Below are 24,651 nucleotides of genomic sequence, written 5' to 3'. Positions count from 1 at the left end.
TATATAAAGTACCTACTTAACTATGAGGGCGTTTACCTAAGTATACTATTGCTACAAGTAAGTTCTAAAATATGAGAAATTCGTCAACTTCTCGAAGAATGTCCTAGCTAAAATTGCCTACAATAATGTAAGTACCTAGCTAGATACATGGAAATCTATTTTAATAAAAGCCCATACCTACCTACTTCCGGTAACTTTCACTACAATCACGGTACTTTTTCAAGCAAAAATTGGGAAATAAGATTGTAATTAGGTATATTTGATACTTTCTCCTCCAGTGCAGACCCATTAAAGATCTATATTATAAATAATGTCAGTATCGTTTGAGAAGTACATTAACTACCTAGATAGGTACGAATCCTCTTTTTAGTATCCGGGACTCCTTAGTCCATCACCCCTATCCTATCTAAAGCATCTCATTTCACCTAGAAGCGTATTAAAACAACGTGATAACAAAGATTAGGTGATTTTAAGCCCTATAGCAGCGGTCCTCCGCGTCCACCCGACCGCGATCGCTGATTGGGATGAGGGGGTTGCACGACACGGTAGCCAGGTTGCGAATTTCGCATCACGCAATCCGCGCGGAGCATGGTGGAAGAGTCGGGGTAGCACCCCATCAGAGTGGTAAAGTTGAACATCAAGCTCCGTAATCCCGGATACTATAAATTATCGAATATCTAGCGATTTTAAAGAATTTATTCAATACTTCAATATTTTGTCAATTGTTGAAGTTTGGTTAGTCGTGATAGGTTTATTTTAGGCGAGTTGCCTTTAGGTGATATATCAATCATTTAGAATTAATAGAAGACGAACGAAAACACTGATATTAGTCGCCGAGACTGATTGGGTAAATGGCATCATCCACCGACCCCAGCGCCGAGGCGCAGAAGCCCAAGAAGCAGCTTCTCCTAAACGCCTTCGTAATGACAACACCTGGTCATCTATCGCCAGGATTGTGGCATCACCCACGGAACAAGACAGACGATTACAACAAGCTCAAATTCTGGACATCGCTAGCACAGCTTTTAGACGAAGGTGGATTTCATGCTATGTTTATTGCGGACACGTTAGGGGCCTACGACGTATACAAGGGTCCAGCAAACGTCGAGCCTGTGCTTAACTCGGGCGCGCAGTTTCCCGTTAACGACCCGTTGTACACTGTTCCAGCCATGGCAGCCGCAACTAAGAACCTGATCTTTGGGGTCACTGCGTCAACGACTTACGATGCGCCTTACGCTCTAGCGAGGCGATTTTCCACCGTGGACCATCTAGCTGAAGGGCGAGTGGCGTGGAACATCGTCACCTCATACCTCGAGAGCGCAGCTAGAAACTTCGGGTTGGAAACGCAGATTGAGCATGACGAGCGTTACCGGATTGCGGACGAGTATATGGACGTAGTTTACAAGGTACGAGTTCATTCTGTTAGCTGTTCTAAGAAATAGATCACTTACTAGATTGAGTCTGAAGCTATGGGAAAGTAGTTGGAGAGACGATGCAGTTGTCCGGGACAGGGAGAAGGGTCAATTCGCGGTGGCCGGGCGAGTACGCCCGATCGGTCATCAAGGGAAGTATTTCAAAGTACCGGGACCCCACATTTCGGAGCCGTCTCCTCAGCGGACGCCGTTCTTGTTTCAGGCAGGCACATCCAAGGCCGGAACCGAATTTGGCGCAAAGCACGCTGAGGCAGTCTTTATGGGAGGTCAACTACCGGAACTAGTACGAAAGTCGGTCGATGCGCTTCGGTCAACTGCCAAGCAATTCGGCAGGGACCCGAGTCACATCAAAGTCTTCACGGGAGTCACCGTCATCGTAGATGAGACGGACGAGAAAGCGCAGGCTAAGTACAAGGAATTACTCTCATACGGAGACCGAGAAGGAGCACTTGCGCTGTTCGGCGGCTGGACAGGGAATGATCTTTCGTCATTCTCAGATGACGAGGATCTGATCCTGGTCGACAAACCTGCCATCCGATCGCTGATCAACCGTTGGTCGAGCACGGTCCCCGGCACAGAAGGATTGAAATGGACGAAGGCTCGAGTTGTCGAGTTCTTATCGATAGGAGGCATGATGTAAGATCTGACTTGATGTCTTAAAAAAAGAAAACATCCCAGGGGTGATGCTGATGCTGACTACATTTGCAGGCCTAAGATTATCGGCAGCCCGAAGACGGTTGTCGACGAGCTTGAGAGATGGTCCGAGGTGGCAGACGTTGACGGGTTCAACCTCGCACATGTGGTAAATCCCGGCTCGTTTGAAGATATTATTGAGTTTGTCATACCCGAATTACGAAGGAGGGGATTGTTTAGAACCGAGGCTGAGCGAGAAGGAGTTACGGCACGGGAAGTCTTCTTCGGACAACCGCATCTGCTAAGCGACCATCCGGGTCATTCATATAAATGGCCGATATCTTAAAGTGTCCAACTAGGTAGATTGATCCAAGTATCTGAGCGATATAGAATGATCTTGAACTCGGAGTGCTCGGGAGTGTTGTTTATGTTCTAGTTATCCGTACTTCCGAAAACCCAGATTCTAGACAACTCATGGAATCGAATGGTGTAAATGGTAGAATACGTACTAGGCAGGTAAGTGATGGCCAGGTGATATTTCATAACTAAAATCGGTACTGTCGGATGCCGTGAAAATTTATTGGGTAGATAGAAGAAGATAGAAATTGAGAGTGGAAAGTGTTCTCAGTCTTAATCCTATGAGATGCGTTTTGATGTTGTACAAACCCAATTTGATGGTTAAAGTTCAGACAATTCGCGGAGCCGAACTTCCGATTAGGGTTAAGGCTAGGAAATACAGCACGTGGATGGTCGGGTAGTGACGTCAAATGGCGAACTATTATGGTAATTTAGCAGCCTAGAAGCGAAGCTAGGTCTACGGATAGCCTACGAAGCCGAGACGGTAAGCAGCTGTGGGGTGGTAGAAATCCCCTAAACCCGCTAGAGCAAGGTACCTAGAAACCGCTATATTTATAGCGCTATGGCATGGGTATCATCAATTGCGCAGCCTGCAATCTTCAATGCTCCAATGACAACATTTTCTTTAACAACATTTCGAATCTGTTCCTTTTCCTTTTCGGATTGCGTGTCATTCAGTTGAACATCTTTTCCTATTCAACTCAAAAATTAGTAAAAATACATAAGCTTGCGATATTATCATTATCATTACTATTTTATTATTTCGCCACCATTGTGACTTAATTCCTCTCCTATTCTCGTCCATCGTTTCAGCCGTCTTCGTTGACGAAGTACATTACGCATTACCCACGTCTCCTTATACCCCTCAATTCAATAACTCGATTACTCTATCATTGATGGAAAGTTTGCACCGGTTGCTCTCTTGCCATTGATTCTCCGTCAGCGAACACCCCGAATCATTAAGCTCAGATCATTGGTCGCTATCAAGAAAGTAGAAAGGAGAGCGCCTAGGTCAGGGGCAGACAGCAATGTCTTCCACCAACATTGATGTAGACGACGGCCAACACGATCATATTTTACGGCCGAGGCCCCGAAAAGCGCAACATACCCAGGTCGCCGAGTTAACCAGAGAACACAGCAGTAATTCTGTTAATGGCAATGGGCATCTTGAGCTGCCTTCGGAGGAACCTGCATCGGGCTTGACTAGGTAAATATTGCCATTCGAATCCAGACAATATTTTTACAAAATGAGATCCATGGCTTATACTTCCTTAGTGGTCGTTCGACGCCAGTTCCTGAAAATGCTCCTGCGTCGACCAAAGCTCTGTCTAGTGCACGGAAGCAAGTTCGCGCAGAGCAGCGCCGTCGTATCTTCCCAACCATCGAATACGCTTCCCGAGTTTCCCACTTCGATCCTCGATCCGATTACCGCGATTTCCATGGCTTCTTCAACCTATTTTGGATTGGCTTAGCCATCATGGGCATAACTACCATGTTGCGCAATTACAAGGACACCGGATACCCCTTGCGCGTCCAGATTTGGACCCTCTTTACGATCAAGTTATGGCATCTAGCAGTTGCCGACCTGTTAATGGTTACGAGCACTGCTATTAGTTTGCCGCTACACAAGATTTTCAGGAGTAGCCAAGGCGCGTTGACGTGGAAGAAGGGTGGCGTGGCTATTCAGAGCATATACCAAGTTCTGTGGCTTGCCTTTTGGATCGCCGTGCCGTTTGTTCTTAACTGGACCTGGACGTCTCAAGTTTATCTGCTGTTGCATACCATGGTCCTCTTAATGAAGATGCATTCGTATGCGTTTTATAACGGTCACCTATCGGAAACCGAAAAGCGGCTACACGCCCTCGACGAACCTCATGGCGCCTCCAAAGCCCCCGCATACGTCTACCCGTCCGTCGAGAATCCGATGGGCAAGCTTGTACATGGAGATTTAGAGGTTGACAGTGATAGTGAAGACGAAGGCCTCAAGCAGCTGCGGGAGGACCTGGCGCGAGAGCTGACGAGCCCTATCGGCAACGTGACATATCCGCGAAACTTGACCTGGTCAAATTACACCGACTATATCCTATGCCCAACGTTATGTTACGAACTGGAGTATCCACGTAACGAGTCGATCCACTGGACATCATTAATAGCCAAAATAGTCGCCACCTTTGGCTGTATCTTCTTGTTGACAATCATCTCGGAAGAGTACATCCTACCCGTACTGCAGGAATCAACCATTGACCTTGACAAGAGCTCTTCCGTGTTTGAGACTTGCCTCATTCTTGCCGAGACCATCTCATGGCTGCTCTTCCCGTTCATGCTCACTTTTCTACTCGTGTTCCTCGTCATCTTCGAATATGTGCTGGGCGCCTTCGGCGAGATTACGCGATTCGGAGACCGACATTTCTATAGTGATTGGTGGAACAGCACCGATTGGATGGAATTTAGTCGTGAGTGGAATATACCTGTGTACTCGTTTCTGAGACGGCACGTATATGCGACCTCAAGACCAAGCATTGGGCGCAATATGGCGACGCTCATCACCTTCCTGGTATCTGCTATCGGCCACGAAATTGTCATGGCTTGTATCACCAAGAAGTTGCGCGGCTACGGCTTCATATGCCAGATGTTGCAGCTACCGATCGTCATGCTGCAGCGCACCAAGTGGGTACGCGCCCATAAGACGGCGAACAATGTGCTTTTCTGGTGCAGCATGGTTTTAGGACTAAGCATGGTAAATGACCCAATTTTCTAATAAAAATAATAGGAAGGGAATATTAACTAACTTCTTACAGATATGCTCACTTTACGTCCTGGTTTGATTTGAGCTCGCTCCTAATGTCTACTCAAGGTGCATATGGCTGGTTTTGGCATACACGGAAAGGAGGGAAACGTCGAAGGTTAGAAAGCGCAGATGGATCCGAATAAAATCTGAAAAAGAAGACTTCGGCACCACTGCCCTGAACAAATTATCAACACATTACTCCACGTTGGAATGGAAGTGTACTATTATGTATTTTTATTGCATGTCTCGGATATACCCCCATACCCTTTGTTGATAGGCCTAGCGTGAAGTAGTAGACTGGATGCATATTAGCGAGGATTTTACTTGCTATGTTCCCTTGTTGAAGCTGTGACTAAGGATTATTCTAGATACTCGCCAAATACCAATATCAAGAACACATAGGAATCAGATGAGCCTCCAAACTTCTAGGAAAGTAGCTATCGGGAACGAAAGAATGAAAAGGTACCTACCTACCTACCTACTTACCTACCAACCTAGTAGATACCCGCCCAACTCACATGCCTGCCCTCCCCTAAATGAGAAGATAAATACCTACTAGTCGGAAGCTATCTCATATATTCGTAGCAAAACTTTCAACATGTCAATATTCCAATTGGCCGATGATGATATACAAAATCTGTATCTACAGGTACCTAGCTTCGGATTACAGCACAAACAGCATTCCTTTATGTCAAGAAGAATAAGGCTATTGTTGTAGGAGGCGGCTTACTGTTTTCCTCATAGAAATTACCATGTTACTATAACCCTCATAGACACTTAGACCTCGGAATACAACGACATCGTATAAAATCAGCCCTCGGGATATCTTATAGGCATTCACTCATTATGAGATGATTGGTTGAAAATACCCTTGGCACCCAGGTGAGGGTGACATCGACTGCCTACAGGGGAGATAGGTAGGTATGTTTCCAAGGGTCTTCTCATTTTCTAGGTACCTACCCCTTAGGTATATACGATTGAGCGAGGTGGGTATTGGGAGTCCGATACACCGTACAATAAACCAAGGGAGGAAGGGACCAAACTCAGTCGATCCAAATCTACCTACCTATAGAGCCATTGATATCTACCCCATGCCCTCATCATACAATATACCTATTCAGGGCATAAGTCTTCAAGGTTAGATTGAACGCAAATGGATATGTCTCAATACTGTAGCTACCTAGGTACCTGTATTATAATTCCAGGTAGTTGATGAATAGCCAAATTAGCGTAAACCCTCAGCTATAAAGGCGCCTGTGTTAATTATCCAGACAAGTGGATACATACGAATACCAGCACTATACAATTCAATACCTCGCCAGACTTAGGGGTTCCTCTATCCATAACACATTCCTAAGATACTCCAAGGTGTCCATGTAAACATTCAACATCAGTTAGCAAAAAGGGGTAATTCTATAACTCTTCCAAAGCCCCCATACAACGAATAACCACGAGGGCCAGAGGCATAACGACGTCATCGCACCCACGACTTCTAGAACGGAGAGCATGAACACCTACGTAGGTCCCCTGAAAACCGGTATCCTATGAGATCTATAAGATCGCCACTCTTACATCATGAAGGCACGTGCGGCAACATGTGCCAGCCAACAGCGCCGCGTCCACGTATATATACTAACATAGGGCCAGCCACGCAACTGTGGCTTCTATACATAGTATACTACATACGCAGATACGCTGATCGCCTCCCGACGCGGCAAATGGGGAACCGCTGCGAGTGTCCGCGCTTCTATAGAACCGAATGCCAATTAGTAAGGTACCTAGTCACGGTCTACGCAAGGGATAGATGTGTCTTCGGACGCCAATTACCCGTACGTACGTAAGCATCCGACTATATACCTACCTACAGACGTAGTTCGACATTCCACACGTACCGAGAACCTTCCGCGCCGTTCTCTGTTTGCCGGTGCGGAAACTTGTTTGCCCCCCAGAGGCTTGCCATGAAATCATAATGCGCCGGTGGAGGATGCAAATACCGCCGATACAGAGCCGGGTGCCATACCTTAGGTAAGTATCGAAATACCGACATCGACGTCATCGGATCCCTTCTCGCTTTCAACCTCGTCTCCTCATCCGATCCAATCCCGATCCAATCCCAACCCCCCAATCGCAGCATTCTTCCTCGCGTCTATGCAACGAGGCATAGATCACGATGAAAAAAAAAAAGAAGGCAGGCAGGTAATTAAAAAATCAAAAATTAACCTGGTAGCCGCCGCCCGACGGCTAGAAGGACCGGCCGATCCCCATCTCCAAGGATTCATGAGCTCTCGGAGATCCCAGGTGTGTTCGCGTGTGCCCGCAGCCGCCCCGGATAGAGAAGAAATAGAACACAAAAGATGGGAACTCGGAACGCGGGGGAAGTGGTATTTATATTCTTGGAGTTGCGACAATTATCTCTCGCTCTTTCCTGGAAGATAGCAGCGGAATTGATTGATGGCGTGTTTTTGTGTTTGGGAAAATGCCTACGTGTCTCGGCCAAAGTTTACTTACCTGACGGGAAGGTTCGCGTCGTCGTACATGAATAGGCGTCTATCTAGGTAAGAAAGAACTGCAATAATGTCATCAGATTGTCGTGTCCTCGCGCCCATAAGCATCCCTTCACATCCAATGTAACTTCCAAGGTTCCTAGGTAAATAATCCCGTCAGTCATACATACCTCGGCCGGCAACGCCATATCTTCCCATATCGTCTCCTTCCTCCCTAGTCTGCGCCTAAGCACTAAATCCAAAACGGAAGGGGCGAGTAAATTGGTGGTAAGAAGTAGAAGCCGAAAGAGGAAATAAATCTATTAACGCGAAAATCCTTCATGAATCACAGTCAACGCCATCACCACTGTTATTCTCGAGTTTGGCGGTAGCTGGAATAACATAGCCTCATAAATCCTCAACCACTCGTTCCGTTGAATCTGCTGTACCTCTAGACTATCCCCTATTGGTAAAATAGTAAAGACAAACATTAAACATACATATGAACTCCTATTCGTATTTTTCCGCTTTATAGTAAGCAAAACAACCTTAACGTGCAATTCTAAAGCCGACTACCCGTAGGCTACTAGGCAGAAGCGTCGTCGTGAGAACTCGATGTGCACATTTTCTCGGGAGATTTGAATATAAAATCATCAGATATCAGCTTCTCGTAGGTCTATACTGGGAACTGAAAACTAATAGCGAAAACCACGTGAATCGGACCTCAAGAATAATAAATTTGAGTGGCTGTTAACAGCAATGTGCTTTATATTTCGTCCATGCGTTGCGTGCGTTACTTAATATGCGTAGTCTCGATCGAGCGCAGCAAAATAGATTGTAATTCCTGCCCACCCACCAGCCGCGAAATGCTCCCGCCCTCCCTTGACAGTATGTAACGCCTCGTAAATGAACGGACGGACGAGAGGAACAAAAACTGTAATTTGACTGTCTCTCCCCCGTACGATTAGAAAAAAAAGGGGAACCCACTCCCAACCAGCCTGTTACCTGGTTTCTCGCTCCATATGCAATGTTCTGTGTATATGTATATATATAGTTGAGATAGGGAAGAAAAATATCATAAAAAGCTGACGGGAAATACAAGCGAAATCCGAACAACGATAAACATCTCTCGTAAAACTCGTGGAGCCCAGAAGGCGACGTAAACGACAAGAATTCTCGCTGATGGGGGCCAAAATAAGCAGGCGTGACAAATTGTGCGCTGCCATGATTGGTTGACCGAGTGTCGGTGTGAACGATAAAATCTTTGCGCTATGAACTCGTGCTCGAGTAACCTCGAGCCTCAAGGCACCAGTTGTGCTGCAATTGAGGGAGCCCATTCATTAGGTATATGTAGAGGCAGCTGAGGTTGTAAGCCCAGCTGAACCACAAAAGCCCACGCTAACTCCCTAGATCATTTCTCAGTCTTGGAAAAGAAGAATCCTGTTCGGCTCATCCACATCTCGCTTCTTCTCTAAGCTCGTCGGAAAGACATCAACTCGTTACTGTATTTCATCAACTTTCTTTATGGGCATGATATCGAAAATGCCAAAGTCCCCCGAAAACGCCGAATTCGAGACACGAGAAACATGAGGCAGGAAAGCAGTGGAAAAAAGAAGCCTCGAAAGAAATACATGGATAAAACCATGGCGTAGAGTGATACGCAAATGGTAATCCATCGGATCGGCGATATACGGTTCGTTATTGATAAATCTCGACAGGGGCAAATATATCGCTTTCCAAAAAACCTACAGCAGTTACGCAAACAACTCCTCTCGGACGTGTGGCAAGTTGCTGAACTGAATTTCGCCGGGGCCGAACTGCTTTGAGTACTTTACGCCCGAAGGGAAGTATCCCGGCGTATCTTCCTCGAAGTCCTCATGCTCATAGTAGGCATTTCGAGGCTCAGCCGCTCGGCGTGCAGAGCTGTTGGGCATCGGGGGAACTGGGATAGCTTTCCTGGTACTTGAGCTAACGGTATATCGGGTGGTTTGAACAGGAATATCCTCCGGTATATCCTCTGGAGACTGCGTTCGTCGGCTACGACGGTGTCGACGTTCTCTATCCCGATCATCTTCTGATGAGTCATCTGTATAGGTGCGAGCATGACGCGAACGACTGCGTTCCCGGCCAAGGTCAGACTCTGGCATCCAAGTAGACGCGCGCTCTAGACCCGGAGGTTGGGGACGAGGATAGCTCTCAGTAGTTGAACGGCTAAGAGGTGGCATCCGATGAGACTCAGACTGTCCAGATATAGGAATGGAATGAGACTTGGTGAAAGAAGGTACGATTCGAGCACCAGACGAAGGCGACGCATCTACGATGATGGCTTCCTTGGAGGAGCTCGATTTCTTGTGCGATTTCTCCTTGGATCGAGGAGTGTCATGAGACATGCGACGAGGTCTCGCCGATGATCTCTTCACATCTCCGTCTAGAGGTGCATCTCGAGGATCAGCCATAGGAGGGGGCGCAAACGCTGACGCAGCTGCAGGTGGTGGTGTTGGTACGGCAATCGGAGCTACGTGTCGGACGCCGGCGAACTCGGCATGATACGTCTGTGCCCGACTGAGCGCCGGGGGTTTAGCACCTGATCTGCTCAGATACCGAATCGCATTGTCCAGATTTGCAGAGTTCTTTCTCTCACGGTCTGTCGTCGGTGGTGGATGACCAGCTTCCCGGGGCGGCGGCGGCGCTGCTGCTGCTGGTGGCGGCGTTTCATCGTACTTTTTGCTGCTGCTGCTCGATTTCTTCTTCTCTGGTTTGGATGACGAGGACGTCGTGTAAACGGCCTCTTCAGTTTCATCTCCCGGAAATGTTTCCATGTAAGGAGACTTATGACGGCGGTGCTTATCGTCAGATTCCTTGCGACGGTCCTTCTCGGCCTTCTTCTTATCTTCTTTTCGTTCATCTTTACGTCGATCTTTATCTTTCTTGACTGCTTCCCTCTCCTTCTCCTTCTCCCTTTCCCTCTCTCTCTCCTTCATTGCTTCACGCTCTCTGTGTCGTTCCTCCCTTTCCCTCTCTTTTACTTTCTCATGTTGCCGAATCCACTCTTTGTCCTCTTCGCGTCTACGACGGTCCTCATCCTTCCTAGATCTTTCTCTATCATACTCGTAACTCGCGGTTTTTCTCGCAGAGCGAGGTTTCTCATCGAATCCCCTCCCATATAGATTTTCATCCCAGGAACGCGAGGGAGGCGTGTGGCCGTAGACATTATGGGGGGATGTGCTAAAGGTAGTAGATCGCGGCTCAGCTTCGCGAACATCATAGTACCTGGTTTCGTGGCGCTTCGAAGTACGTGGTGAAGACGTAGTAGTCGATGCCATGCCTCTGGCCTCCTTTCTCAGCTCTTCGAGCTTCACTTTATCATCATATCTAGCCCTTTCGGCCTCGTTGCTCAGCAACTCATAGGCTTGTTGGACTTGTTGGAACTCCCGCTGCTTCTCCTCCTTCAGCTTAGGATCCTGGACTTTGTCGGGGTGGCATTTCAATACTAGCTTCCGATGGGCGGATCGAATCTCTGGTAGTTGAGCATCCTTGGATACACCAAGAGCCTTGTAGGGATCGTTTGGGAGCGACGACATGACTTTCGAGTGTTGATGCTATTGAGGTAAGAGGTTGAAGAAGGAAGCTTTCGCAACCGTTCTGAGAATTGAATCGTGGGTTTGTTGTTTGGCGGTAGTCGCTAGGACGACCAGAAAAGACGGTGACGAGTGAAAGTGGGGAATTATTGCATGGGGACGAGACTGCGGTGAGGGCAGATCGGATGCGGATTTGGTTTATGCGCGATGGATAGAGACAGATTTGGTTAAGGTTGATATGTATGCGATAGTAACAAAAACAATGATAACAATAATAGTAATAGTAAGTAATACAGGTTTGGACCGTTTGTATCGTAACGGAGCTAAATAGGAAGGGAATTGAAAACAACTAAAATCAGATTCAATTAAGAACTGACTTGACCTCGAGAAACAAGCTCGGGTGTGTTGAAGACCAGACCATCGGTTAACAGTCGGAGAATGGTCGATCGAATGAAAGATGGCGTGTATATCTTGTCGAGTGGTTTGATGAGGTCACGGAATCTAGGGTGTGAATTTGGAAGAAGAAGGAGGGTCGAAAAAGGGGGGGAAGTATAATGATGATATGGATAGATGGGTTGGGGGTGGGTTAAGAGAAAACGAGGGAAGAGGCAGGTTGTAAGAGAGAGAGAGAATGCAGAAGTGTCAGAGGCTAAAGGAGTGAGTGACGAGAGCCGTTTTGAGGCTTGACGGGCTTCGACTCTTTTTAGAATAGAGACGGGTAGATCACGACCGACTAACTACTAGGTAGACTGACTACCAGACAACCAAAATACCAGAATACCACTCTAACCACTCTAGCCACTTTCTGCAAGTTGGTTACTGGTAGATGGGACAGATGCAACAAATAGAACAGTGGCAGTAATGGGGAGTGGGATTTGGAGGGTGGTGATTTGAGTGAGAAATCGGGCGATGGCGGATTCTGGGATTTCGCTGATTGGGAAAAGAAAGCTGGATCGGATTGGATTGGATCGTCTACTCATCAGGTACTTTGTCGTTTTCTCCTTCTTTCTCTCCCTTGTCGAGATTTCTGACGAAGCGGGCGGAAGGTTCCTCTCTCTAGCGTAGAATTCCTTGGCTAGGGGGGGGGTTTTGGGGGGTACCTGTCGCTAATCGTTGCTAATGTTGCTAATGACTGCTAAGGTACTAGGTAGGTATAGCCCGTTACAAGCTTGGTGGGGCGCTACTTCTTTAGCGTGCGGTGCCGTACCGTTACGACAACTTTCGGCGCTGCTCCTTCTGAATCTGAAATATTTATGGGACAGTTCCAAGGTTGTACCTAAGTATCTAGGTACCGTGACAGGTACTCCCAGTGCTTAGGTGCTAAATCGGGGGCAGGCCAGCTATCCCTCTCTCTGTCCTCTCAATGCAACTGCCCTGCAAATCTGCACCGCACCTGCGCACTCGCAAACCGCTACTGCGCTGTAACCTGTGGGTACAGTACAATGTGGCGGGGCCAGAGAGACTTTTCTCGACGTGGCGAAATAGTACCTTGCCGAGGTACTCGCTATTGAACCAATAAGTACCGAAGAGGTATTATAATCGAGGCAAGAACTGACTGGAGAGAGGAAAAAGATCGAACGGAAGGGCGGGATAACGGCAAAAAAAGGGGAGACGAGACTATAAACGGTTTCCGATTCAATCAGCAGGTCCAACGTTGTATCGTTCCTCTTGTCTCTCCTTCTGTGTCCGTGTCTGTGTCCGTCGATGTTTCTGTCTTCCTCTCGTTCTCGCCGAGTGTCTCGTGGATTCCAAAACCGGGGGATTAGCACCAGGAACCGGATTACACTACGTCGGAGTTGTCCAGCGAAGCAAGTGCCTAGGTATTTACATAGGTAGGTACCTAGGTCGGTAAGTTCGATGTTGGTATTTGAAAGGCAGGTAGGCTTGTTCGGATTACGCGAGTCGGATGGGAATCTTAGGTAATACTGATCCTCGAGAGCGTATGCTATGATATTGTACTGTATTGTACTATATTGTGATATACGGTAATCCGCAAAGTAATAGAAAGCGAGCTAAAGATAATGGGTAATATCGAATACTCTTGCACGGGATGACCAGCGTCCGAACAAGACGAATAGAATATAAGACCATAGGCCGAGTTAGCCAGTTACGTGGTTAAGCGAACGGTCTCGGCCAAGTTCAGTGGGGGTAAAGATTCGGAATGAAGGGGGTGTAAGTCGATGTGGGTTAACAAATGGATAAGCTAGGTTAGAATGGAGAAGAAAAAAAAGAATTGAAGATGATATGTAGGTAGATCTGATGAATGGATGAATAGGTATGAATAAATGCGCATGTATAAGAGTCTGAGAAAATTATTCGGTGCAACTGTATCCAGCCAATGCGATAGATGAAGAATGGTCGATGATGTATAGGATAAGTTAAGATGACTTCGAAAAAAAAATCGCGCTTCTGGAGAGGCTAGAGGTGACGACAATGAATTCGTGAATCAGATAATAGGATTAGGACCATTAGGTGCGAGATATGTTAGGCATTCGGTAGCTGGGTAGGAACCACAAAACCCCGGATATCGAAGATGAGGTAGTCTGTTTGTCAATTGTTTAAGAAAGGAACATATGTGTGTGTGGTAGAAGAGAAGCTGGTTCGTAGCCAGAGTTGCAAATTGCAAACGAGATCGCTAGCTTGGCTTCTCGTGAACCAATAGCTCCGGGCCAGAACTTCGTGTAAGTCGGAGTCAAAGAAGTTGGGGTTACTTAAAAAGGTGGCAATGAAATATTATGATGGCAAATCTAGTTTCTAGTAAAAACGGATCAGAGATCCGATGCGTATCTTTTTTTCTTCTGATTTTGGAGTATATCGGTTGATATATTGTGATATATTGATGCTGACTTTGAGCTTCTACCCTGGTATACCGAAAAGTCGGTCGGAGGATTATTCTTCAGAAGGGCGAGGAAGGCTGTGGGGGAGAAAGTGAGGAGAAGTGTATAACTCTACATGGTCTACATGGTATGTCTATCTCCCTAGTATGGATGATGCATGTATCAAGACCTATGGAATCTGGATGGATGTATGCAAGTCTGTATGGAGTCTTGGTATCACCCAGTTTCAAGACCAAACCAGCGGTGAAGGTTGATATACCCGTCTTCTGTCTTCTGCAAGAGTTCCGGTACTTACCAACTTCCTATGGGCTGATGCGAGTTGCAACAATGCTTAGAATAGAACCTTAGAACCTAAGAAGATTCAAAATGTCGATGAATTAATTGCAGAGGCGACGGATAGTTAAAGGAGCTGAAGCTGATTTATCGTGCTACCTACTACCTACCAAATCCAAAAGTGATAACCAAAGTAAACACCAACAGCTATCGTGAAGATGCATCATGATAAGCAGCTGAAGCCGATCCGTTCGAATATGAAAGGGCATAGCCGCGCTGGTGACTCTTTTTCTTTATTCTCCGCGTGGGGTCTATTATTGTCTAACTATTGTTTAGGATCAATTGGAAACTTGCCACTTGACTCAGGGACCTAGGCGAACTCGGATGAATTCGTTATTTACTTTACTCATTTGATATAGGTAAGTCGTTGTCATGACACTCCTACTAGGTAAGGGGAATTTCCGCGACTCTGTGGTTCCACCGTGAACCAGACTGTGCTATTTCGGTGCTATTTGTTGTCCATCCGTGTGTATCACATTGCCTTTTCGCACCGTATTCCTGGATCTTATACTCATCCTTCCGTCTCCTTCACCGGTCTCAGTCCGACTAGCGAATAAAATAATTCTAGTATCACATAGTATAGCTAACAAGATTGTTACTTCATAGGTTGGTGAGGCTGGTGAACTTGCTACGTGTGTACCTACGTAGTACCTAGGTAACATTCAGGTTCCTACATGTAGTTATTGACCTGATGGCCCGTCCGGATAGGCTTAACTTCGCCGTGAATTGGGCCACGACGTCAAATTCCTCTCACCTGATCTAGGGTATAATACAAATACGTCTGTCACTCTGTCACTTCATCGCCATCCAAGATCTGAGGCACTGTCAGCGATCCCAGGAGTTCAGGGCATTAAAGCAATAGCAACTTGGCCGTCCCCGTATGGCCGTGACGGATAGGATACCTTTCCCCTTTTGTCGCCATCCTGCAGCCAGGTGATACCTAGACAAGCACGTCTAGCTTCTATAGATTCCCGAACCTGGAAGCTTTCGTTGGAAACCTGCGCTTATTGGGTTAATCGGAGCTATCTTTGCCCAGGTCGAAGCTGGTGATAGGCACGACAGACTTGATCAGTGGATTTAGTCCACAAGCTCCACACCAATGCCCCCTTGGTTGCATCAACCACTGCAAAGTTGCTTGTCACACTCGCATCTAGAGGAAAGAGGGTAGAGAGGTTAACTGCTTAAGTGGTCCCTTCCGACGAAATCGGGAACCAATCGAGCTCTAGACGTAAAAGCAGGTACATTTGAGGTGCCGCATGGGAATGATAGAGAAGATGGTGTGCGGCGACATGGCGAGGAAGCGTGATCACGATCTATAGGCTGCTTACGGCTTGCAGCACTCTCCTGGCCGAGCTTGCATGAATAACGGTTGCACGAGGCCTCACCATCTGGCCACGAATTACCTAGAGCTGCTAGAGATGGTGTGGTGAGATGAAGTGGACCAGAGGTCAGACGGGGGGAAGGATTGGTCTAAAATGGTGGGTTTAAGGTCAAGGGAGCTAATGGGGGACCTAATTGGAAGATGACTTTAGACCAATCGTTTGATAGTGAAGTGGACGTAAATCAGTGCTACGGAACAAGCCCACGCTTCGGCCAGAGCCTTAGAGGGAGGAGTAGGTGGATCGAAGCTAACGAAAACATACTAGATCAAGCTATCGATGGAAGTCTTTGTATCGTATTAGTCTACTATGCTATTACTATAGTAGATATCCGTGGGTCAGTGGATTTATTCTTTCGTCCTCATCGCTCTCCTCGGGGCTTGGGAAGACGTATTTGGTTAGGGTCGCCCTGGTCGCCCTGGTCGCCCTAGTCGCCTACCGGATTATACATACTCGACTGGTTCGTAGGACACTCCACCACGAACCTGTCGAGCCAGTCTCGGCGGTCAACGTGGGTGAGCTCAGGGATGGTCGATTATGCAGCTTTCAGCAAATCCAGCGAATCCAAGTACTTAAATGCGAGACCGAGTTGGCCTTTCACGGATCTTCTGGATTTCTTACTTAATCTAAGATGCCTGCCTCCCTTCGTGGTAATCGAATTTAAAAGGCTACGAGAGCCTCAAGGGGAAACAACAGCTCGATCCCCAATGCTTTAGTTACCAGTGTGAAAAAAAGCTTTGCTTATTTAATTTCGTTTATCTCTCTATCTCTCTCTCTCAGCTGCTAGGCTGCTAGTAAATTCTTCCGATTTGTCTCATATCGGGATGATGTGCGTTATTATCCTTGCCTGTCTCCACGATCTTCCTTCTCGTCTACGTATGAGGCGGGGGCGGGGTTAATGATGAGTTCATGGTCAGATCGTCAAGCCATATCTGCACGAATGAGCGATAGATAAACCCGTCATCCTTTTTCTCCAAGAGGAAAGTGACCGACTTGCAGCACGAGATCGCCTCTGAAGCTTTAAGAGCTGATGAAGCTTCGACTAATTCCCTCCTTTCCCCTTTCCCATTTCCCATTTTGCCCCTCGACAAAGTTGTCGTCATCTACGGCACCGCCCGCTTCCTTCTTTGGTTGATCCCGGGAATGCTCTTGGAGCTAACACGAGACCGGCGGATTAGTTAGACCAGCTTTTCGGGAGGTGTGCCTGTCGATTTCCCGTCTACACTGTAACATAATGCAGGTTGGTTATCACTTTAATCGGCACATGGTCGGTGAGGGGATAAGCATGCGCACCCGTCACGATATTCACGGGATGTTCAGTTGCTATGTACATAGGTGAGGCTTCGTTAGTATTCTAGCCCCCGAACTTAGGTATGCAGCTGTGTCTCCTTGTTCGCTCCTTCATCCCATCTCCTGCATATATTAGTATTGTAATTGGTAGATGTTTAAGTATGTTTCCATCTACCCTGGCTAGGATTTGCGGTTGTGTCTCCTTGCAGCTATCTAAAGCTCTCGATGCAGTCCAATCACTCGCATTGGAAGACCCGCAAGTCAAGGAGAAGAAACGGCGCAGGTGATAGCTATTTTCTCTATATTGAATAGTAGTATGTACCTACGTATGTACGTACATACACTAGGTAGTCAAATAGTATCTTCTACTGCGTGTCTATTCGGAGGTATTGGACAGCTGCAGATGGCCGCCCCCTTAACCCCCACATCCAGCATCGTGATAGGTAGAAATTAAGCATCCACGAGAACAAAGAATTATCATTGGCTGTTGATATCACACAACGAAGCGCCCTACCCTACCGAAAAGGCCAAGAAGCTTCCAACCCACTGGGCAATCAACCATACTTGAGGAACGTGAAGTTTGATGGAAAGTAGGTAGGTACCTATTTACCTATTTACCTACCTACCCGGTAGGCTGTAGACGAACTCTCTATCTCGAGTACCTACCTACCTGCCTACCCAACTACCTAGGTACCTAGGCCTAGGTGTCATTCAGTAGCTGGTCTACAGCTTTGGCTATCAAATCCATTTCTTTTCTCCATGACCTCTCAATTCTCTCGTAGAACGACCCATTGGCATGACCCTTCCCCGCGTTTGATTGTGTCGCTCTCGTATCAGGACTTCGTCAACCCTTGCCGCATCAGGGTCTTCATACCCACGTAACTATACTGCATAGAACTTACATCCGTGTCCTAGGAGCCCGCTACTGCATCACAAGCAATATGTATGTATGTAGTCTTGATGCTGTGGCTACTCCGTATTGTTTACTTGACAAGTTAAATCTGCAAGGAATAGGGAAGTGGATTCGCATTCGCAGCTAGATATCCTGTCAGTGATTGGCCACCCGTTCTCCTGCAGATCAAGTGTGACCCTGATCTACCAAGTGTCATTGGAAGCAAATCCTACCTGCATACCGGCTATCGGACTGCGGGCGTGAGATAGAAACTGCGGAATTTCTACGATCTTCTCTTTGCCTTACCTGTCTAGATACTAGGCAGGTACCCAGTTACTTGTCTGAGCTGCTGAGTTACTGTATCGAATGCTATATGCTATAAAAGGTAGTTATTGCCAGCGAATACCGATTGGTGCGCTGTCTGTTATTAGTCTTGTTAGTCTATGGACGTACTTCGTTGGATGGAATGACCTTCCGCCGTCCCGTAGGACTTTGTTCTACCATGCGCAGGCTTCGTAGCCCCGCATGTGTTTTGTATGTTTGCCGGATGCTAGTTTGCGATATTCCGGACAACAGACGATCAAGAGGGAACAAGGACTGTCTGACCTCAGCTTCAGCTCAGCATTCAGCTACACAGCTAAGGCGGTATCTCTTCTTCTACATTATACTTCGTTCTTTTCTCGGTCAACTAGGACATATGTATACAGCCAATATTGTCAGACTCATAGATGAATATCGCACGGTAAATACCCAAATAGAACGCTGTATGCTAGCTGAACCCAACCTCGGCATCTATCGGCTTGTAGTCTGGTAAGGCCTCAGCCTGACAGCCCGCCCCTGTCTGGGGGCCACGAGATTGTAAACACCCACACAGGTAGATCAGAGACATATCGACTACCGACATAGTGACGTCTCTTTTTATTCCGCGCATGACATGTGAGAAACCAAGACATATTGAAACTTTGGGATGAAGCGTGATAGCATAGATGTGCATTCGAATCACGGTGAGGCCTCTCATCGCAATCGTACCTACCTAGGTATGTAGGATCTTGGGCTCGCGATGACACCCAATTGCCACACTACTCACATTTGCCTGGCGCTTCCGCGCGCAAGATGTGTTAAAGTCATTCCAAATACTTACTGGAAGCGGCAAAAAGAAGGCAAACCCATTATTTGTTCACAAGCGGTGACAAATGTGGAAGTAAATAAGGGTTGCTACGTCAAAAACACGTTGTTCGTATCTAACGCACTAAGGCTTGCGCCTCCAGGAGAATCTTTTGAGGATCCCTTAAATCGCATCCCTACACTGATATTTTAGGGCTCCGGATTCAACGTAGTTTACAGGGCGGTCGCGAAGCACTGACCCAATATACGCGTACATAAGCAGCCGGAAAGTTCGGCGTGGCCAAAACCTTAGGAATTATTCTCCCAGACAGGGAGGTCGATGTCAACAATGATAGGCTTGTGTAACCTCCGAGGCCCTGAGTGCGGATAGCTGGATGCCTGGATGGCGCAGTTCACGACGCACGTCTCTCTGCGCCCGAGTCGGCTGATCAGGCCGGGCCCGTCACTCCGCGCAGATATCGGACTCCCACCAAGGCCTCGGGTACCGAGCCCCGGACTCGCCCCTTCTGACATTGTCTCTATAATGCCCTGTGTTTTTACTTGAGTCATCATCGCGGATCCCTCAGCCACAGGACTTGCCGGGGTTGATGATATGGTCGGAAACGGTAACGAGGATGACGGCACCTTGCTACCATCGTTGTCTAAGGGCATTCCACCCTTAGCTGCAAGATTGACTAGACAGTTTTTATTATTCCCTGCGCCGGGATCCTCCCACTGGAATGTCGTCGCCAACTCCTTGTACCGCACGAACTTATTTGATAGGTCCCAACGCACACGCTCTACCCCACGCGCCTCGTGGACGTGCCCGCAGAGTGCCAGGCGAGGACGTACTCGCCACATCGCTTGTCGCAAGCTTTCGCATCCAACTGATTCTCTATGACGTGACTCGTCTCTGTGGGTTCGCGCAGGCCCGTGTGTGATAAGAATGTCGGTATTGAGGGGGATATCTTTCCATATACCTTCAGCGGTTGTGGAATCCGAGCGAGGGTACTGAAATGCCCATCTTCCACACGAAGGAATGTAAGGCGAACCAAATACGTTGAAGGTGGTTCTTGGACCGGATGGGGATGTGAGTTTGATCACTTGACTGGAATGCCGGAGATAGACGAGAGGCTTAGAGTGTATCAGAAGGTTCTGGCAATCGACAGGGTTCTGGGGCGTGTTATTATGAAAATAATCTCCATACTGCTCGAAGAAGTCGGTGTCTAAGGTTAGATCATGATTCCCGGCGATGACCAATTTGCATTCGAAGTCGGCTTTCTCTAGCCACGTCACTTGTTTCTTGAGTTCGCTGAAACTCCCCTGGTTTGTAAGGTCTCCGCAGTGGATAAGAACATCGCCCTTCGGTAGTTTCACCGTACAATTGTGCGTATCTGATATACAGACAAAGCGCGTTCGTCGAGTCTGTTGCGGGACTGCCGAGGAAGACTCGGATGAGTTATCCATAACGATAGAGATTCCAAGTGTGTATAATGCTTTTTTGAGATGTTATGCTCAACATTTGTTGGGAATCAAAAGATCAGCCTTGAGAGGCGGTGTCCGCTAGCTCCAGGCTTCTAGGCAACAACAGTGTAATTATCCTTGGGCTTTGGATGAAAGCACCGATCTTGTGGAACGAGGGAACAAACAAATATATACATCATAACTAATGTATGGGGTAACAAATAATTATTATGACTCGTTTCGTCAGGTTTCCAGTTGACGATACATTTTTACCGGTACTAGTACTACCTAGTAGGTAATTATGTATGTTGAAAATGAGGTTGCTGATGATACGTAGGGTGGTAGGTAGATAGGTAGGTATCTAAGTATGTAAATATCATGATAATGATTGGCGTATGTTATGTCGTGTTGTGTCGTGTTGTGTTGTATTGGATAAAATATTTAAAACTTAAATGGGAACGTCGAATAAGTCAGGGTCGATGTTGCATTAGGTGCTTAGAATGCATTCTAGAATACAGTTGGAAAGAACAAAGGTTGACTGTGTAACAGATAGAAGAATTGGTAAGAATTCAAGGATAAGCACAGTGCGGGTATATCGGGAAGTGGTCCTCTGACCCCGCGCCAGTGGTAGCACAATACCAATGAGGCGGCTAAGATTTTACCGAACCCTGCCATATCCAGCACATTCAAGCTTAGCGTGGTATTACAACGTTGTATTTTTACAGTGCATTTATTAAATCCAGGGGTGTCCGAGCTCTGCAAGTTCACCTTATTTTATTTCGTGCAGACGGATATCTGATTATCGAGATGGTAGCTCAATAGTTTAAGCACGTCCTAATTCGATCTGTTGTGAGGGTCCTTATGCATATGGACGTAGTAAATGATGTATGATGTTTAACAAGATGGGACTATCTTCTCTGTCAGAAGTTTAAATGTATAAATGATATTAAAAATTCATAATCGAAAGGGCAGCGTTGGATGGTCGTAAATGCTGTACTGGTCGTCACATACATACGATAAAGCGGTATGAGCAATTGTCTACACCCCCGGTAAGTACCTAAATGAGAACTTTATGCGTGGTCATCCAATTGCCTACCGAACCCAGCCTGTCTCCCAATGCTAGAGGCAGGTACCAATTACCTAGATTAGCTAACCAACCACCGGCACTAGGCAATTCAAGGTTAAAGTTAATGAATCTAACAAAAAGAAGTGCAATTGGAAGAGTCGACCAATCCCCTTTTCTGATGTACCTTGGTATCTCATCGCCTCAACCCCCGTCCGCAGAAAGCCAGAACCACAATATTTGCTTCTACCACGCCACGACGCTCCTTTCACCATCCCAGCCATTGGCGTTCCGCGCTCTCCACGTAATTTTTTTTCTTTTCGCACTCATCCGTCCGTGACCTGTCTCCTTTCAGGAGTCCTGCATTTGCGTCTGCACCCTCATCGAGAGCAATTGCCCCATTGGATCGAGAAAAGGTCGCGTGAAGTAGCCGTCAAGGAATGCAGATGCAGGGAACGAAGGGGCCTACGTGTAGAAAGTTGAGATTGTCAAGATTATCAAGATTGCCATTATCCGATCCGCATCGCCAGCAACAACCAACAACCCTCCAGTATTTTTCCACGATTTGTCAATAGAATAGGGACGGAGACAAGAATAACAACCAGAACGACCTTAGAACAGGGAACTAGGAAGAAAGACTAGTTAGATTTTGAAAGTCGTGTCTTATCTGTTTCGGCCTGTGGAAGACGACTAAGATCCGGAAGCTTGTCAAAAAGTCGCCAAGATAGGACGAATCAGTGAAGCAGTGTGGGAGCTAACTTAGATCAAACCCCGTTTTTCGTCGTCGACCTCCCTATCCGTCACTCTTTTTCTCGGTTACCTGTATGGTATATCGCTCTCACCATCTTTTGCCCGATCTAATTTAACAGCTGCTGGCCACAGCTGTCTCTCGGCGCGTCCTCCATCGTCACCGACCCCAATACAACTACGGTCACATCGGAATTTCTCTATCGTCTTCGTTTTCCCTTTCTGCTTCCACAGTCGCGTCACTACGAAACCAAAAAAAGATTGTTTCAAGCGTCAACCGATCAATATTCCACTCTTTAGTTTCTTATTTCGGTTACACGCCGTCACACTGGCCGAACCTAGGTAATCGATCGACAGCGTCTCGAGTTCCACGAGCGCGCCGTTACCCGTGGCTGTTGCTGGGCAAACCTCGAAATGGCAACAGTCTCGGGTACTACTACACTTACTCCGCCGGGCAGCTCTCATGCAGACCATTCGGGATGGAATCACACATCCGGTCGTCATGACGTTAGTTTTCTCTTCCTATGAACCCTAAAAATCATCCTATCGAGTTTTGCGACTTGTCCTAGTCTCCATCATATCTCGTTGCTGCTTTATTTAGCTTTGACTAATTTGTGCTGCTTCGTCTCGTATAGGGCTCTATGACGCATAAGTCATCCACAGACTGGCATGAAACCAATGGTTCCATAAAGGGAGCTCACTATTATGGGAATGGAGACTCTTCCTATGACCCGTACTCGACAGATAATTACCGGCCAGGCAAAGGTGAGACTCCCTTTTTTTGAGCAACCGGCTTCAATATTCTATAAAAATATCTTCACCCGAAATAAGGAGTCGAGGTAAAAACTAGGCACGGATATTTGTTAACTTGAAAAAAAAAAATTAGACCCCCGTACAAGCCAATCGAACTCGATATCTGATCATAAGCGCCCGAACGCCGAGGTTTCGCCTTCTGGACCGAACGACGATGAACATTCGAAATGGATACACAGAGACAAGCTGGCCAGGATAGAGAGCCAGGAACTTCAGGCTGCTGGTATTATCTTGCCCAAGTCACGGGCCCAGAGCAGACCGAGACGAGATCGAAGCCAAGAGAAGACGAATGGCCATCGCCGAGCTACGGATGCTTCAGATCAACAGTTTATTGCGAGATCTCGAAAAAACTCGGAATTGAGCTTGGACAGAACTCCCGATTTCGAGGCCCCAAGCTGGGATTTACGCCTCCCCGAGGAGATAGCGGAGGACCCTGGAGAATATTGGGTGACGAACGATAGCGGAAAGTCGCGCATTCCTGTAGCCAAAGTGAGCCCAGCACCGATCCCTGTTGACTTCCTCGAACGAGATGCGCCCGTTACGCGAAAGTCAAGTTTCGCCATGCTCGACGAAGATGCTTCAATCGCGATTCCAAAGCCGAGGTCACGTAGTGGTAGTGCTAACATTCGTGATGAGGCCCCGAAGATTCCGACTACAAAACGCTCTGCCACGGAAGGATCGCCTAAGAAATCGACGACGGGTAGGAAAGCTTCCACAGTCACAAAAGCAACCACACAGGGTCGACCAAAGACTCGGTCAGGCCCAGCTCCTCGAAGCGGTTCAACGACACGGCCAACCACCAGGTCTGGCGAAATGTCACCTATCTCTAAGGCTGCGCCAGAGGGTGATCCGCCATGGATGGTTTCCGCATATAAGCCTGATCCTCGCCTGCCACCCGACCAACAACTACTGCCTACCGTTGCAAAACGACTGCAGCAAGAGAAGTGGGAACAGGAAGGCAAGTTCGGGAATATATATGACAGAGAATTCCGTCCCCTTAATGATGAGGGTTTCCTGAAACCGCCTGAATCGGAAAAACCAAAGGAAGAGGTCGAGGAGAAGCAGGATGAATGGCCGCTACGCCCTGGTGCTAAGAGTCCGAACACGAGCCGCCCTGGTACGAGTTCTTATTCAACGATGCCCAAGATACAGGGTGCACATGCTATGAGTCCTCTTGCTAGTCCTCTTACGGCCCAACAACCGCAAACCCAGCCTGCTCCGAGCGTCAGAGTACCAACGCAGGTGGAAGAACCCCAAGAAGAAGACCCGAAGAAATCGGGTTGCGGTTGCTGTATCGTAATGTGACCAGTCTGGCACGGCACGCATTAATTTGACCTTTGACCTTTGGTTGTCTTCTACGGTTTGCAAATCATACCACCAACGTGGGCAAACGCCGAGATTAAACCTGCACGACGTTACGACTCTCTAAGACTTTATCGCATTCAGCGCTGCTTGAT

At 47.3% G+C, this 24,651-nt stretch overlaps 5 protein-coding genes across 5 annotated transcripts; 3 read left to right on the top strand and 2 right to left on the bottom strand.

The window, feature by feature from the left end:
• Positions 1-745: 745 nt before the first annotated feature.
• GGS22DRAFT_18640 (Nitrilotriacetate monooxygenase component A/pristinamycin IIA synthase subunit A) lies at positions 746-2,286 on the top strand. Its single transcript, XM_047964447.1, has 2 exons — positions 746-1,406; positions 1,468-2,286. Exons 1-2 carry the CDS (start codon positions 852-854, stop codon positions 2,071-2,073), a joined length of 1,161 nt encoding a protein of 386 aa, XP_047817897.1. The 5' UTR covers positions 746-851; the 3' UTR covers positions 2,074-2,286.
• Positions 2,287-3,029: 743 nt separating this feature from the next.
• GGS22DRAFT_164769 (MBOAT-domain-containing protein) lies at positions 3,030-5,588 on the top strand. The gene is made up of 3 exons (XM_047961588.1): positions 3,030-3,630; positions 3,699-5,160; positions 5,222-5,588. Exons 1-3 carry the CDS (start codon positions 3,452-3,454, stop codon positions 5,246-5,248), a joined length of 1,668 nt encoding a protein of 555 aa, XP_047817896.1. The 5' UTR covers positions 3,030-3,451; the 3' UTR covers positions 5,249-5,588.
• Positions 5,589-9,239: 3,651 nt separating this feature from the next.
• On the bottom strand, positions 9,240-11,833 carry GGS22DRAFT_18618 (DnaJ-domain-containing protein). Its single transcript, XM_047964415.1, has one exon. The coding sequence runs from the start codon at positions 11,273-11,275 to the stop codon at positions 9,449-9,451; it is 1,827 nt and encodes a 608-aa protein (XP_047817895.1). The 5' UTR covers positions 11,276-11,833; the 3' UTR covers positions 9,240-9,448.
• A 7,252-nt stretch (positions 11,834-19,085) lies between these two features.
• GGS22DRAFT_18603 (Metallo-dependent phosphatase) lies at positions 19,086-20,716 on the bottom strand. The gene is made up of 2 exons (XM_047964397.1): positions 19,368-20,716; positions 19,086-19,304 (listed from the first exon to the last, which is right to left on the bottom strand). The coding sequence occupies exon 1, from the start codon at positions 20,572-20,574 to the stop codon at positions 19,417-19,419; it is 1,158 nt and encodes a 385-aa protein (XP_047817894.1). The 5' UTR covers positions 20,575-20,716; the 3' UTR covers positions 19,086-19,304; positions 19,368-19,416.
• A 1,740-nt stretch (positions 20,717-22,456) lies between these two features.
• GGS22DRAFT_18587 (uncharacterized protein) lies at positions 22,457-24,640 on the top strand. Its single transcript, XM_047964381.1, has 3 exons — positions 22,457-22,888; positions 23,017-23,146; positions 23,268-24,640. Exons 1-3 carry the CDS (start codon positions 22,796-22,798, stop codon positions 24,497-24,499), a joined length of 1,455 nt encoding a protein of 484 aa, XP_047817893.1. The 5' UTR covers positions 22,457-22,795; the 3' UTR covers positions 24,500-24,640.
• Positions 24,641-24,651: the final 11 nt, after the last annotated feature.

The sequence above is a fragment of the Annulohypoxylon maeteangense genome (genome assembly GCF_022496945.1).
Source record: "Annulohypoxylon maeteangense strain CBS 123835 unplaced genomic scaffold GGS22scaffold_10, whole genome shotgun sequence".
Classification (NCBI taxonomy): domain Eukaryota; kingdom Fungi; phylum Ascomycota; class Sordariomycetes; order Xylariales; family Hypoxylaceae; genus Annulohypoxylon; species Annulohypoxylon maeteangense.
Note: the sequence above shows the minus strand (reverse complement) of the source record. Positions and strands in the feature narration are given on the sequence as shown.

Bases quoted from the DNA above. Each gene is read 5' to 3' on its own strand.
- GGS22DRAFT_18640 (XM_047964447.1), top strand. From the start codon at position 852: ATGGCATCATCCACCGACCCCAGCGCCGAGGCGCAGAAGCCCAAGAAG. The intron at 1,407-1,467 runs GTACGAGTTCAT...TTGAGTCTGAAG, and splicing joins ATATGGACGTAGTTTACAAG to CTATGGGAAAGTAGTTGGAG.
- GGS22DRAFT_164769 (XM_047961588.1), top strand. From the start codon at position 3,452: ATGTCTTCCACCAACATTGATGTAGACGACGGCCAACACGATCATATT. The intron at 3,631-3,698 runs GTAAATATTGCC...ATACTTCCTTAG, and splicing joins CCTGCATCGGGCTTGACTAG to TGGTCGTTCGACGCCAGTTC. The intron at 5,161-5,221 runs GTAAATGACCCA...AACTTCTTACAG, and splicing joins TGGTTTTAGGACTAAGCATG to ATATGCTCACTTTACGTCCT.
- GGS22DRAFT_18618 (XM_047964415.1), bottom strand. From the start codon at position 11,275: ATGTCGTCGCTCCCAAACGATCCCTACAAGGCTCTTGGTGTATCCAAG.
- GGS22DRAFT_18603 (XM_047964397.1), bottom strand. From the start codon at position 20,574: ATGGATAACTCATCCGAGTCTTCCTCGGCAGTCCCGCAACAGACTCGA.
- GGS22DRAFT_18587 (XM_047964381.1), top strand. From the start codon at position 22,796: ATGGCAACAGTCTCGGGTACTACTACACTTACTCCGCCGGGCAGCTCT. The intron at 22,889-23,016 runs GTTAGTTTTCTC...CGTCTCGTATAG, and splicing joins ACACATCCGGTCGTCATGAC to GGCTCTATGACGCATAAGTC. The intron at 23,147-23,267 runs GTGAGACTCCCT...AAAAAAAATTAG, and splicing joins TAATTACCGGCCAGGCAAAG to ACCCCCGTACAAGCCAATCG.